This window comes from Podospora bellae-mahoneyi, assembly GCF_035222275.1.
Source record: "Podospora bellae-mahoneyi strain CBS 112042 chromosome 1 map unlocalized CBS112042p_1, whole genome shotgun sequence".
NCBI lineage: Eukaryota > Fungi > Ascomycota > Sordariomycetes > Sordariales > Podosporaceae > Podospora > Podospora bellae-mahoneyi.
The window spans coordinates 1672614-1687609 of NW_026946359.1; the positions used below are offsets into that span (position 1 = coordinate 1672614).

The following is a 14996-nucleotide window of genomic DNA, read 5'->3' on the forward strand; positions in this document are numbered from 1 at the left end:
TTGATATACTTGCAGGTTTCTCATTGATCATTAATATAGCACAATATACTTTTACGATTCCCATCTTATTCTAGGTTGGTAAACGCTTCCTCGATGTTTTGACAACCTTCATATCGTCACTTATATTCACATCACGATCGTCAGCAAGAATACCATCAAGTATCACCACCAAGCATAATCATCATGGCACCACCAATCCAAGACTGCAACTGCTGCTCTAGCTCCTCCTCCCCCTCCATGTCCTCCTCCCCAGACACCCCAATCACCCCAACAACGCCAACAATCCGCCCGGCCTCGAAGCTCTTCAGAATAGATATGCACACCCACATCATGCCCCCATCCCTCCCAGACCTCTCCTCCCTCACCCCACCATCAGACAGCACCTACCAATGGCCCTCCTTCCGCCCCGTCTCCTCCCCCGACGCCAAGCCCGGGGAGATCGACATGTTTGTCGGCCCAAACTTCTTCCGCCGCGTCCAAGCAAACTGCTACGACCCCGCCGTCCGCATCAAGGAGATGGACGTCGTAGGCGTAGACGTCCAAGTCCTCTCCACCGTCCCAGTTCTCTTCTGCTACGACGCCCCGCTAGAGCCAGCGGTTGTTCTGGCCAGGGCGTTGAATGATCACATCGCGGAGATATGCCGGCGGTACCCTGAACGGTTCGCCGGGTTGGGGACTGTGCCATTGCAGGATACCACCTGCGCAGTGGAAGAGCTGAGACGGATAAAAGGAATGAAGGGGATGAAGGGGATCCAAATCGGGACTTCGATCACGGAGAACATGATGCTGGATGATGAGCGGCTGGAGGGGTTCTGGAAGGAGTGCGAGGAGTTGGATGTGCCTGTTTTTGTGCACCCTTTGGGGTATTCCCTGCCGAGGGAGAATAAGGCCCGGTGGGGGAAATACTGGGGGAGCTGGCTTGTTGGTATGCCTTCTGAGACGGCGTTGGCCATGTTGGCGGTTACGTGCTCGGGGTTGTTGGGGCGGTATCCGAGGTTGAGGGTTTGCTTTGCTCATGCAGGTGGGGCTTTTCCTGCTTTGATGGGGAGGGTGCAGAAGGGGTATGGTTGTAGGCCGGACTTGGTTGCTATGGACTCGCCGGGGGTTTCACCGAAGGATTATTTTAAGGGGAAAGGAGTTGAGGAGGAGGGAGGGATATATCTTGATTCTTTGACGCATGATCCTGATTTGTTGGGGTTTATACTTGCAAAGTTGGGGCCGGGTGGGAAGCGGAGGGTTTTACTTGGGAGTGACTACCCTTTTCCGCTGGGTGAGGTGCCCATGGCAGGAAAGATGATAGTTGAAGATGAGAGTGTGGATCAGTTCTTGAAGTGGGAGGAGAAGGCGTGGATTCTGGGGAGAAATGCCATCAGGTTTTTGAAGTTGGGGAAGGAGTTTGAGAGCAGATTCAACAGTAGGTTGCAAGAAGCTGCTGACGAGAGTTGGAATAAGTGGAACAGTACTGTATCGGGAGGGCTGTCTGTCAGGCCAAAGGAGATTGCGCACAATGGAGGGAGAGATGGCAGACCGGTGATGATTCGTGATCAGGACTGGGAGATGTCGTCTTTTTGTAGTGAAAGTCTGTAGTTCGTATAACTAGGCGTACAGGAATCAATGCAACAATACCGATGATGGTGCTTAATAGAGTCATGTACAATAGGGGAGAAAACTCATGGGTAAATACGGCAAGATGCTATCTAAGAAGCCCAACGCTGAATGATATCCAAGAACAGAAGATGTGCCTACGTCTTCAAGACTCTTGCTTGCCGTCTTCATACCCTGCAGTCGCTGCCACCGCTCCGGTGAGCTCCACATCCCCCGGTGTACTTCTGTTGCGCTTCCTCCACGTTTCCATTCCCTTCAGTCTCTCAAGCCTCTCTCGAAATGCCCTCCCCGCCTCCATCTTTTGTGAGCGAAGCTTGGTCATGATCTCCGTTTTCTCCAGCTTCTGAAGATTCTCGTTCATCGTCGCGTTCACTTCAGCTCGCTGTGTCCAAAGGTCACATACTAGCAGTGTGACTGGGTCAGCCACAGCCCAAAATACCCAGAAATGGGCTGTCAGCTGTAGCCTGTCCTCGTCGGATATCTTCGTGAAAGGTGCCATGACCGTCTGTGTAGAAAGTCAGCAAACACCAGTGAGGTAAGGCAGGTAGCAGAGGGCAGGAATATCTACCGCAATAGCCGTGGCTGGCAGAAAGACCATGGTCAGAAGAGCAATGCTTTTCATTGCTGAAGAGTCAGGTCATGTCTCGCGAGCGATTTCTTGTTGCATGAGGTTATACAGCTGTTTAAAAAGACTACATAGTATTGCGCCACATTATGATGAATGACACTGTAACCATTTTTGAACGTACCACTTGCAAATGCAAATGCACATCTTATATCATGTGTTCGTGCTGATGAAACAAACTCCGACTGCGCACAGATGCAAGCTCCAGAAACCGCCTGCTTCAGCTGCCATCACAGATCTCTGGCTCTTGCTCAACTCCAAATCGTTGACAATGATGCTGAATCTTGCTGATGGCTGCAATGATCGAACCGTGAAGGGGCTGGAACATTGTAAAACTCCTGTTTCGCAAGTATCGATGTTGCGTAGTAAGCGTCATATGCAGCCCTGAAAAGAATTTGTCTCGTTCTTCGATTTTATTCCCAGCATCCTGAAGAAGATCTGCCTCTTGAAGAGTCACCTTCTTACCCATGACCGCTAGAGTTTTATTGACAAGCTGAAGGTTCTTTCGTATTACATTCACTTTGCTTTTGATCTTCAGCAGAGCCCACTAGTAGATTAGCAAAGGTAGAAGTAGGATCCTTGATATGGTCCTTGCAGTGTACGACGTTAACCGGCACAGAGATATGTTCTGATTCAACCCGATCGGCGACATAGAATCCGTGTGTCAAGCGGAGAGATGGATTATAGCTAAGCGCCATGGAAATCCAGCATTTGGGGGAGGTATTCCAGTTGAGTGTCAAGCCTGCGATGGTTCTTTTATCAACACTTGCACGGTCGTCAATAATACCCTCTCAGAGAATCTGCTTCTCATCTAATGCTGAGGTGTTGGTGCCAAGATCTTCAGTAGTAACAGATAGACCTGTTGATCCTTTGCTCGTAAGATCCCTGACATACGATTTTGGCAGTTCCATCGTCTGCATCATCTCCATCCACTGCTCTCTTGTGAAGGGTACTGCCCAGGCTGATTCCACAGCCCAGGAGCCATAAATCAGTCGCAGGATTCCTGTGGGCGGGTTCTCAAGTTCATCCTCAGGGACGAGTCGTCCTTCTGCTCTCAACCATTATCCAAAGTCCTCTGAGTCTGTGTTGAGAGTATAGTAGTCTTTGACTTTTGTTGGGAGTGACTGAGGAAAGAATCAATAATTATTGCCCTGCGCTTTAACCAATGCTTCGGATCAGACACACCTCAAAGGACACAATTTCTAGACATCCCACTTCTCTTGCATCGGCATCAGACGCGAACGTTAGCCAGTCTGTGTATGGAAGTCCAAAGACGTCCATTTTCCAAGTTTACAACTCAAATATGGGGTTGAACGCCGAAACTGAATGTGGTGCAATGTCAAGGTCGGTATTATCAAAGGAAAATGATCGTGAAATCCAGAGGATATGAATGCTCACCATTCACTGTCAATAACCTTCTTCCCTTTTCATCAATTTCATTTACCTAACAGTTAACAGTGTTGTCACACAATAAGCCACAAATTCTTCCTGAAAAAGCGCTGAATGATGAACTAGTTTAGTTTTGCAGCTGTGCGTGGACTCAAATGGTTGGCTAGGTGCTCAAGGGGACATGTATGGTACGTCAACCTTGAATTGATTACAGCGTTGACATTTGTTCTTCCTATAGGGACTGGTTAGAGCATCATGGTTTTGATCTCAAACGTGGCGTTGCCTTCCGAACTTCGGAACCACTGGGAACCATTTCCAGACAGCCACCCCGTCTTGCTTGGCCCAGCCTGAAGCCCCGCTCTCGCCACTCCCCACCCGAAACTTGAGTTGACCTCTTATATCACCCCTCTGAGATAATCTGGGGCCACGATCATCTTTTACTAGTGAACTGAGACTTGCATACCCCAGTTATCGGAGACCACTCCCAGGTAATAATGGGGTTTATACCCCGGATACCCGGTGCCCGACCAGTATCACTCAACCGTCGACTGCATAGACACACCGCTTGAGGATATCACCAGAAGGGTCTGAGCCACCCAATACAATTCAGAACAATTCGCCTGGTCGCCATAATGTCCACTCAAGGAACCCTCTTCACCAATGGCCGCATTTTTCTCTCCGGAGTAAACCCCGGCACCAACGCCGGTCTCACCCGGGCCCCAACATTTGCCGACTGCATGCTCGTCCGTGGTGACAAGATTGAACATGTCGGCTCATCTTCAGATGAGGTCATCAGCACGGCTCTTGCCTCCAGATCAGTAACCACCCATGACCTCCAAGGAAAAACCGTTCTCCCTGGATTCGTTGATGGCCATCTTCATCTCATGCTCCTTGGTCAAGCTCTCAACAAGCTTGACCTGGTGAGATGCAAAGACCTCGAAGAAATCCGTTCAACCATCAGAGAATATGCTGCCGCCAACCCAGACGTGCCTCGCATCTTGTGCAGAGGATACATGCACATTCAACTTCCCAACGGAGCCACAGCCGCTGACCTGGACGACCTCGACGAGCTCAACCGTCCCATCCTCATCGACTCCAAAGACCTTCACTCAACCTGGTGCAACACAGCCGGCATCAAAGAACTTGGCGCAGAAAACTGGGCCGACGTCCCAGGCGGCGTCATCGAAAGGAACTCCAACGGCAAGCTCACCGGCATCTTCTCCGAAGCAGCCAACATCACTTACGTTTGGCCCTATCTCGCCAGCGTAGCCTCCATGGAAGAGCGTACAGCCGCCATCCGCTCCGCCGTCACAGCCTACCACGAAGCAGGCTACACCGGCATGATCGACATGGCCATGGACGAAGGCGCCTGGGAAGCCATCCAAGCCCTCATCGCAACCGACGGCTCCATCCCCATCCGCCTCGCCTGCTACTGGCTCGTCAAGCCCCTCCCAACCGAAGCCGAAACCCTCGCCCAAGTCGACCGCGCCATCGAGCTCGCCTCCCAGTTCAACGCCTCCACCGCCCCCGACTGCCGCATCGTCGGCATCAAGGTAATCTGCGACGGCATCATCGACGCCTGCACCGCCGGCCTCTCCCAGCCCTACGAGCACAACTCCCACTTCGAAGTCCCCCTCTGGACCCACGCCCAGCTCGAGCCAGTCGTCAAACGCGCCAACGCCGCCGGCCTCCAAATCGCCCTCCACGCCATCGGCGACGCAACCATCAAAATGGTAGTCGACATCCTCTCCGCCCACGCCAACCCAGACAACCGCCCCCGAGTAGAGCACATCGAGCTCGCCAGCGCAGAAGACGCCGCCCGCCTGGGCCAAAACCGCATCACAGCCTCCATCCAGCCCGTCCACGCCGATCCAGCCATCCTCAAAGCCTGGCCCAAACTCCTCGGCCAGCACCGCTGCGGTAGAGCCTTTGCCTACCGCGAATTCGCCGACCACGGCGCGCCCCTCGCTCTGGGAAGTGACGCCCCTACCGCACCTCACGCCCCGCTTGGAAACGTCTACGTGGCCACCACCCGCAAATCATACCGCGAGCCGGAGCTCGAAACAGCCGTCAACCCTCATTTTGCCCTCGGACTGTGCGAGTCTGTCGCTGCGGCTACGGAAGGGGCAGCCTACAGTTGCTTTGACGACCACAGAATAGGCTCGTTGAAGAAGGGTCACAAAGCTGACTTTGTCGTCGTGGACATGGAGTGGGAAAATGAGAAGCTGATGCAGTCCAAGATTACAGAGACGTGGTTCGACGGGAACAAGGTGTTTTCGGCTTGAGATCCGAATTAATGTATGATGGAGCAAAAAAAAAAAAAAGAAAAGACGGCTCGGTTGGGGTTCCGAAGAGTGAGAAACTTTATCTTCGGATGACCAGCAGACTTAGCGAGAAAATGGAAGGCCGGGTGGGCCGGGGGTGACAGTATATCATGCAGGGTGAGGGGTGGCAGGAAACCCGGTAACGTGGTCGGGATGGATTCTTGAATTCGAAAAAAACAAAAAACAAAATGGCTTGGATATCATATCATACATTTTCTCCCAAATCACTCGTAGGCATAATACTGCCGTGGCCAAATATTCATCGCCGTCTTCTGCCCACTCTCCAACGGTAGACCGGCGTGTTTCGTGCGCGTGTCCCCCGTGCCGTTGGGATGTAGATTGATCCAGAACAAAGAATTACCAGCAACAGGTCGGAATGCCAGCCCCCCATCTTCATGCTCCCTCCACAGTGGTTTCTGTTGCTCCCCACCCCCGCTTTCCCTTTGACTGATTCCAGGTTGCTCCCCCTTGGGGCCGGGTGCGACTATGCTCTTTGCAAAAGGAAAGTATGTTTCACCGCCTGTGCAGTCGTCCTCCAGAATGGCAAAGAAGCTCGCAAGCCTGTTCCAAGTATTCCAGCTCCCATCGTCTGCCCAGAGCGGACTGGCGAACCAGTCATGGTGCAGGGTGAATTGCTGTCCGGTTGTGTATCGAACCAGCTGAGGTTGACCCATCTCATCCCAGCCATCGCGGAACATGTTACCCAAGAAGTTGCGAGCTCGCTTGAGGACGCATTGTACTGTCGGGTTGTCTTCTGGTAGTCCAGCAGAGCTCGACGTCCGTTCCTTTGTGTTTTGTTGGCGACCTCCCTTGGTGACTTTTGATGGAGCAAATTCGGGCTCGCCAGCTTGGAGGAGCTGGGTAATCTCGGTCGGGGTAATGAGGTTGTGTATGTAGATAATCAACGGGTCAAGAGAGACCAGCTCAGTGCGGTAGGAGTGGGAGGTATCGCAGGAGAAGGGCGCCTTGGTGCTGACGGGCTCACTCCCCGTGTTATTCTTCAAGAACGAAAGACTCAGAGGGACTTTAGCAACAGGAAGATCAGTGATGAAGGATGTGATTTGTGGTGGAGCGATTCTAGTGAAGTATGGTATCCCTAATCCGAGCAGAGCTGCTCCGGCAGAGATACCCGCCACCTTGGCCACGTTTGTAGTCATGTCGAGTCGCGCAAACTGGCATCAGAGAGCAAGACAAAACGTGCCCCAGAGCCTGATGAAGGTCGCACCTACAAGCTGATATAGCACCCCAACACAAAGAGTGGCCCAGTCCATCCTTTCTCCATCCTGCTCATACCAGTCCCTCCTGGAGCATCCTCCTCCGCCACCAAGCATCCTGATATCCAAACCCGCTGCCGCCAAGTACCGATTCTGTCACCTCCCCTCCCAAAATCGACGATTGCATAACCTTGCGCAAAAAAATCCCAGGCCAAGAAGACCTCAAGGAGGGTGTCTCGACAAGCTCACTGGCCGGGGAAAGCAGAGCCAAGCCGTCGCAGCTGTGGTCCGATCTGTTTCTAAATGGTGGGTGGCATGGCGGCTTTTGATCCGACAAATGGTGTTTACGATCGGGTAATTTTCCGGCATCCAGTCTCAGCGGTGGGAGGTTACCCCGACAAAACGCCCTCAGGAACCCGGTCTGGGTAGCAGTTCTGTCCGGTTATTTCGGTAGGACTTGACCACAGAGGTGATTATGGTCACCGTGATGTTACTCCACCAATCCGCATGACACCGGGGCGTTCTTGGCTCGGAACCAGCAGACCCCATCAGTCGAGTCGGCGTTGAAAGTCGGTAACGAGGTATGGTCAATATCTTGGATGCGGGGTGTGGCTGTTGGTATGTTTTGTGACTGTCGAAGGCTTTGTAGGTGGTTGTCGTCTCGCCGCGGAAAGCATTATTCGATCAAGAAAGAATGACAGAAGCTCTGGGGCCAAGTTAATCGATCTAATCACTGGACAGCGTGGCGATAGCAGCCGACCAAGATGTTGAAGGTGTTGTCAAGCTTTGTTGCCTGTTGATATGCCCAGAACGGCTGTACAGTCCTCCAGGGTCGCAAACGTTAATTTTCGTGACTTTCCAGGGCTTTAACCAGGGTGATAGCAAGGGGCAAAGAGCCACTTACGAAAGTGTCACACCAGGTCACTCTTAGTATTTTCTATGGGAGTGTACTTGGCCTTGCATTTACACTGCCTTTGACGCTTAGGCCAATATTTTCTGTTAAGTGAAGACACCTGGCATTGGCCTGGTCTCGGCTACCCTCACAAAATACTGGCCATTTTCTCGGCCTTCCAGCCAGGTTTTATTGAGAGTGGTCCCCCTGGTGCCCCCCTTGTTGAGTGACCTTGGCAAGTACCAGACTAGCGTTTATTATCCTGGAGGGTTGTGTGTGATGAGGTTAAAATTGGACACCGAAGACTTATTGGCTGCAGTCGAACGGTCCAGACCTCTGGGCCCTTTCCATGCTTCTGGTGGTTGCTGCCTCTGTAAAGAGAGGTCGTTCCAGTATCAAGCTGTATCTTGGTAACAGAATGAAGTAAGTCATCGAGGGAAACAGCGAGCCATAGTGCATTGAGTGATCTTTCAAAGTCAGTTTGTCTGCATTAAGTGCTATTACAAAGGAGAGTTATTCATGCCCTTCTACTTCCTCGCTGCCGACATCATAGCCCCCATATTCCCAGCAATCGTCCCGCCATCCACGAGAATATCCGTCCCCGTAACATACGACGCCTCGCTCCCAGCCAAAAAGGCAACCACGCTCGCAATTTCGTCCGCCGTCCCTCCCCTCTGCAGCGGCGTCCCAGAGATAATCTGCTTGATCATCTCCCCATGCGGCGACTCCAACTCCTGTCTCACCATCGCCGTCAGAATAACTCCCGGGCTGACACTGTTGATCCTAGCACCCTTCTCTGCCCAAGCCCTTGCCGCCGCCTGTACCCTCAGATAATTCGCAGCCTTTGATAGCGAATACGCCATGGACGGGTCATTCTTCTCCACCAATTCCTTCAACTCTGGCCTATCCAGGATTGTATCCCTCCCGCTCGTGGCAAAATGCGCTGCCAGATCTGGTGATGGCTGTGCGCCGAAGCGAGCCATGCTCGCGATGCAAATCATGCTGCCTCCCGGGGCCACGACCTCTCGGAAAGCGTCGATGACGTTGACTGTGCCGAGTAAATCGACCTTGAAGATGCGGTCTGCGGGTGCCATGGCCGGGGATAGACCGGCTGTGTGAACGATGGTTTCGAGTCTTCCTGCTTGCGCAGCGGCAGAGGCAAACTTCTGAACAGAGGCATAGTCCGAGACATCGATGAGCTGCGTTTCGACTTCGTGTCCATCGTTTCTCAGCGATGTGGCCGCGCTGTCGAGGTTGGCTTGGGAGAAGTCGGAGAGGAAGAGAGTTGTGCGGGCTGAAGAGAGGGCAAGACGGCGAGCAGAGGCAAGACCCATGCCACCGGATCCTATGATTGCTACTACTCTACGAGGGAAAGCCATAATGGGCAGTATCAGGGGAAGTAGTGTGGTGTAAGTCGAATTCAAAGGGTGTTGGGGGTTAGGGTTGTATGTTTGTAGGGTGTTTACTGAGTATTTCAGCCCTATCTGTTGGTTTCTGGTCAATTATGGGTGTAAGTGGGGTTGCAAAAAAGATTATCCTGTACTTGGGCTTCTTCTCAAAGATATAGTTGAGGGGCACAACGGGGCTGTTCCGACTTCAATTCGCTGACTGTACTGTCAGCTGATTCTCGCCGGACCCGAAGTTCTGGACTGTATCCTCTCCCGAATTTCCACGGCTCATCAGCAAATTCGGGTCGGCTTGACCGTCGAGACTGCTGGTCTTCAGCCTGAGAGTCCGTGGCCACAGCCCACACTGTTCACAGGCCACGGAGACAGCAAGCCAATGCCGTTCCGGGCCTAGTAGGACGGAGGAATCACCCCGCTGTCCACCCACTTCAGTGCCGAATCCGACGTGGCCTCACGCTCAACAAGTCGCTATGTGGGGCTTGGGATTGAAGGGTATCCGCTTATCAGGAGATTTTTGAGACCTCACGGCTCCACTTTGGACATCACCGGATCTGCTGTCTTGAGAAGAAAGGCAAGGTCCGAATGTAAGTGGTCAGGGACTTGGGAGAGATATGGTCGGCGACCCACGGGACTTTCTTACCACCACCCTCCTCATGACATGGAAACCAGACGAGTCTTCGTGTTAAGACACTGTCAGCTTCGTGTCCTGACGACCTGCAAGACCTGTGATGAGTGGCCTGTTAAAAGGGGCAATGAGGAGGCTGGAAGCAACACACTTTCAGGAGGTGGTCTATCACATTTACGCGACCTGCGTGCATGCAAACCGAAGCACAAACGAGAAGATTCATGTTGTGCTGCTGTTCGCCAGCATTTTCTTCATTACAGGGGTGAATGTCCTGAAGATGACGTCAGAAACGATGTGAGCACTCACGTGGGTAACGAAATAACTTGTGCAAATAATTTCAACCTTACTCACTATTCGGCCATCAAACCACCACCAAAAGGGATATTTTCCTCAAAGAAAGTTTCAAAGCATCTTGATACAGGCTTATGGCTGTCTAGAATTTTCTTTGGAATTTTTAATCAAAAGTGTGGTGGTGAAAAAGGCTCCTGGAGTAGAGGGTCGACCATTTGTACAAGTTATTTCGTCACCCACGTGGTACTCAGCGCAAGAGCGGATGAAGCTCTACTCGGAGCTCTGATGCCGGGGAGACGGGGGCTCTTCCCCAGAAAATCTAGGGTCCAGACCAGATCAGCGTGCCATTCTGCACTTCTGACAAGCATTCATGGAAGCGGATGGCACACAACGGGTTATTTGGTGATCGGTTACGGCGGTGAGGGACTCTCTCGTGAAGTGCCATCTCCTGTCGATAGATGTTGTGTCCTCACTTTTGGCTGTCATTATCCAGGTGGTTTTGGCATTCAGATTAAATATTCCACCAGACAGTAACACCAGGATTTGCGTATGACGATATCAACTGCAAAGTCCCAGCTTTATCAACTACTTGAAACCGTCGGTTGGCAGTCGTGGAACTCTTATTGTTGGCACTCTACCCCGCATCATAGCCAGGAGGGTAATGACGAGGCGGGGTAGTGAGGCCTGTAACATAGTGGATGACAGGAAACAAAACAAGACGATAATATGATGAACAGGCGATACTACTACCAGGTAAACTTCTCATTGGCCTTTGATGCTCTCTCAAGAGTCACAACAGAAAAGCTTTCTTTGAGAGCCACACGACTCGTGCCAGAAGCTCGGGTGCTCCGGTGAAAAGGCGGAGGGGAGCGCCGAGACTGCAAAGAAGCCCTGAAAAGCTGAAAAAGCATGGGCCACATGCCAGACCATACAGTGGGTAGCTTCGTCGTGCTGAAACCGGGAATTTGCAGGCTGTGAAATGCATCGTTGAGCGGATTTTGGCTCGAATTATCGTCTTTCCCTTCTCCAGCCCTATATAGAAAATTTCTTTGACACTTTGTTCCCTTTATGAAGCTTGGGATCTTGGTTTTCCTAGTCCACCCGCCCGTGGCGCCATTGATGACGCCCTTGCTTGTTTCTGGAGACAGTGACGAGGGGACCCTGTCCAGGGCCTGCGCTAATATCCGGGCGCAAGGCAGATGACGCGCGACACTACGTCATAGCCAAGCTAACTCCACCTCCGACAAAATGCAGCCATGCGAGATTGAGAACCTGCTGCGGCATTCTGCCAGGTGACTGGAGTAATTTGACTGGGCTTTCCCATCATCTGGGAGCAACGTGTTCGCCTGTTCTACTCTGCTAGTGTAGCGATTTTGACAGCTGTGGGCTTTTGTCTCTGATCGCAGCAGCTCGTTTGCTTGGAAGCATTTCCTGCCGTCCTGCCATCCATCCTCCCCCCCAACTGGTGCTGTACACCTGACAAATCGAACTTTTTCTGCGGCGGACTCTGCCCAGGCAAGCGCGTACCAGGTATCGCTCGCTCTATGATGAAAATGATGATGAAAGCGGGTGCCTGAGAGAAGAAAGACATTAAGAAAGAGACGGCCCCCATCGATTGGTCGACCTCCGCCCCGGTTACATCTTTCAGAAGCCGCAGCCCATCCATTTCTTGGTTCAGTCTCTGTTGCAGCCACAGTGACCTCAGACCCTCCCACTCCCCCCTCCTACCGATTGCATATCTCCTCGACGATCCCGCCGTCTTGTTCCAGACAAACGTCGTCTGGTCTTCATCGTCATATTTTTTGAGGGAACCATATCCCCCACCGCACCGCGAGCTCCACTACCCCAAACCTTCCCGTCCTCAACCTTCAATCTTCCCATCATAACCGCTGCTGCTTCTACACTACATCCCATTGAGAGGAAGATAGATATCAACGAGAAACCGAGATAACTGCAAGAGTCGGCATTTGGCTGTGGATACCGCCAACTTCCTACCTTAGCGCCTTGAAAGAAGAACCTTTTGAGTTTTTCGGCAGGAAAGCCAAGACAAGGTGCTATTGCTGCCCCTCACTGACCGCCAAAAGCACATCTCCACCCGAGATCGAGTCGAGGACGATCACCACCAGAACAAAGTAAACAGAGGAAGAACAGCGAACACTCGCGATCATGTCGACAATACAGCAACTCAAAAACTTCATCCGTCATGGTATGTAGCTTGTCCCCTCTCCGCTGGGCTGTTTTGTGCGCCGCCACCACCGGGAAGCAGGTGTTGCATATCACAGCGTGCGACTGCTACTCAGTGGCTTCGTCCCAAATAACGGAACTCGAAACTGATGTCACCGTCACTGTCACAGGCAAACAAGCTCGAGCCGCCAATGCTGACGACTCTGCCCGCACAAAACATGAGCACTCTCCTCCCCATTCGCAAGCCCATGCGAAGCAGCACAATATGGCGCCAGCAGTTTCGGAGCCTGTGTACGGAGCGGGTGCCCCACGACAAAACCACGTCGATGCCTATTCGACTGCCGGAGATGCCCAAAACAGAGTGGCCCAGGCCGGCCATGTAGCCGCGCACCATGTCGAACCAGCCCAGGGTGTCAGCAGCAAGACAAAGAAGAGGGTACCTGACGAAAACATCGCGAAGTTGGTCGCCGAAGAGAATGCCGACAAGAATAAGCTTCCGAGGTATCAAGGTCTCGAACGCTGGCAACTTGTTGAAAAGATGGGAGACGGCGCCTTCAGCAACGTATACCGCGCCCGCGACCTGCAAGGCCAACACGGAGAGGTGGCCATCAAGGTCGTTCGCAAGTTCGAGATGAACAACATGCAGGTACGTGATATAGCCTGATTCCAGCCTCTTCTTCATTCCTACCCACGCTTCCCTCTCCTCCTCCCCTATCCTCTCCCTTCATTTCCTTTCCTTTTGTTTTTTCTTTTCGTCCAAGTCCCCCTTACCAACATGCGGGACCCGTTTTAGAGCAACAAGCATCTCCATCCGGATTTCAAGCCAAAGGCTCCCAAAGCAGCAGAGGTGCGAGAAATTTCTTTTCCTTTTGTCCCAAGCGCTGTGTTTGTATTTGCACTTCCTGTTGCAAGCGCATATCCTCAGTCTTTGTGTTCTCAGTAAACTAACCGCCTGCTTAGCGGGCAAACATTCTCAAAGAAGTTCAGATTATGAAGCAACTCGATCACCCCAATATTGTCAAGTTGATCGACTTTTCCGAGTCCCAGCACTATTACTTTATTATTCTGGAGCTGGCTCCAGGTGGTGAGCTGTTCCATCAGATCGTTCGCCTGACCTACTTCAGCGAGGAGCTCTCCCGTCATGTTATCGTCCAAGTGGCCAAGGCGCTTGAGCACCTCCACGAAGAAAAGGGAATCGTCCATCGGTAGGTAGTCTCATGAACTCCTCGTGGCTTGGCAGTCGTTGTTTGTTAACAATCTACCAGTGATATCAAGCCTGAAAATATTCTTTTCAGCCCAATCCCGATGGTGCCCTCGAAGCACCCGAAGCCCAAGCAACCGGGCGACGAGGACAAGGTAGACGAAGGAGAGTTCATCAAAGGGGTGGGTGCTGGAGGTATTGGCCAGATCAAAATTGCAGACTTTGGCCTCTCCAAGATTGTTTGGGATAACCAGACCATGACGCCATGCGGTACTGTTGGTTATACCGCTCCCGAAATCGTCAAGGATGAGCGGTACTCAAAGTCAGTTGATATGTGGGCGCTTGGCTGTGTGCTTTACACCATGTTGTGCGGTTTCCCGCCATTCTACGACGAGAGTATCGAGGTGCTTACCGAGAAGGTTGCCAAGGGGCAGTACACCTTCCTCTCCCCTTGGTGGGATGACATCAGCAAGTCGGCCCAGGATTTGATCTCACATCTTCTCTGCGTCGATCCCGAGCAGCGATACACCATCAAGGAGTTCTTGGCTCATCCCTGGATTCGCGAGTCTGGTCCTACACCACGTGACGAGAAGAAGTCGGCCATGTCGTCAGACGGTGTTTTGAGGGCCTTCGATGCCACCAAGCTTGTGGACGGCGACAAGCGCTACGACTTCCGCTCGCCAGCTGCGGTCAATCTGCGTGAGGTGTTTGACGTTGGATACGCAGTCCACAGACAGGAAGAAGAGGGCAAAAGAAGGAAGCAAATTGGTGGAAAGGCTGGCGTTGATCGCCTTGCCGAGCTGGATGAAGATGCTGAAATGGAGGAGGCACCTGCAGGCTCGACTCAGCAAATCGAGCAAAGCATGCGCAACACTCAGATTAAGGATCACGAGCAGCGCGGGCGCGATCGATCTCGGAAACCCCATCCTCCGCCTGCCGCGGCTGAGCAGAAGGGTTATGGTCAGCATTCGGCTACTGTCGCCGCCGCCGCAAGACAGCAAGTTCGCGAACGTCAACGACAGAAGGGTGTTTTCGAGTTGAACCTTGATGGAGCTACATTATTGGGACGTCGCGGTGCAAAGCCTGCAACTCGGGTGGCGTAGAGAGCTCCGGAGCACGAGGATGTCCGCGGGGAGGATAGGTTGCAGACAGGCGACGGCAGCGTCAGCCCTTCTGTGCGGCCAGAGGAACTTCCAACACCAATGTTGGAGGTGCCACCAGAGGTTGAGTTCTCTGCTAA

The 14996-nt window shown here is 52.5% G+C and overlaps 6 protein-coding genes across 6 annotated transcripts; 4 read left to right on the forward strand and 2 right to left on the reverse strand.

The window, feature by feature from the left end:
* Positions 1 to 183: 183 nt before the first annotated feature.
* Positions 184 to 1587, forward strand: QC761_105430 (uncharacterized protein; the record flags this gene model as incomplete). Its single annotated transcript, XM_062873796.1, has 1 exon — positions 184 to 1587. One exon carries the CDS (start codon positions 184 to 186, stop codon positions 1585 to 1587), a length of 1404 nt encoding a protein of 467 aa, XP_062736869.1.
* A 2664-nt stretch (positions 1588 to 4251) lies between these two features.
* On the forward strand, positions 4252 to 5904 carry QC761_105440 (uncharacterized protein; the record flags this gene model as incomplete). Its single annotated transcript, XM_062873797.1, has 1 exon — positions 4252 to 5904. The coding sequence occupies one exon, from the start codon at positions 4252 to 4254 to the stop codon at positions 5902 to 5904; it is 1653 nt and encodes a 550-aa protein (XP_062736870.1).
* A 263-nt stretch (positions 5905 to 6167) lies between these two features.
* On the reverse strand, positions 6168 to 7100 carry QC761_105450 (uncharacterized protein; the record flags this gene model as incomplete). The annotated part of the gene is made up of 1 exon (XM_062873798.1): positions 6168 to 7100. One exon carries the CDS (start codon positions 7098 to 7100, stop codon positions 6168 to 6170), a length of 933 nt encoding a protein of 310 aa, XP_062736871.1.
* Positions 7101 to 8576: 1476 nt separating this feature from the next.
* Positions 8577 to 9428, reverse strand: QC761_105460 (uncharacterized protein; the record flags this gene model as incomplete). The annotated part of the gene is made up of 1 exon (XM_062873799.1): positions 8577 to 9428. The coding sequence occupies one exon, from the start codon at positions 9426 to 9428 to the stop codon at positions 8577 to 8579; it is 852 nt and encodes a 283-aa protein (XP_062736872.1).
* Positions 9429 to 10920: 1492 nt separating this feature from the next.
* Positions 10921 to 11226, forward strand: QC761_105465 (uncharacterized protein; the record flags this gene model as incomplete). Its single annotated transcript, XM_062873800.1, has 2 exons — positions 10921 to 10982; positions 11109 to 11226. The coding sequence occupies 2 exons, from the start codon at positions 10921 to 10923 to the stop codon at positions 11224 to 11226; spliced, it is 180 nt and encodes a 59-aa protein (XP_062736873.1).
* Positions 11227 to 11670: 444 nt separating this feature from the next.
* Positions 11671 to 14859, forward strand: srk1 (MAPK-activated protein kinase Srk1; the record flags this gene model as incomplete). Its single annotated transcript, XM_062873801.1, has 5 exons — positions 11671 to 12577; positions 12726 to 13201; positions 13349 to 13402; positions 13516 to 13760; positions 13821 to 14859. Exons 1-5 carry the CDS (start codon positions 12538 to 12540, stop codon positions 14857 to 14859), a joined length of 1854 nt encoding a protein of 617 aa, XP_062736874.1. The 5' UTR covers positions 11671 to 12537.
* Between the last annotated feature and the right edge of the window lie 137 nt (positions 14860 to 14996).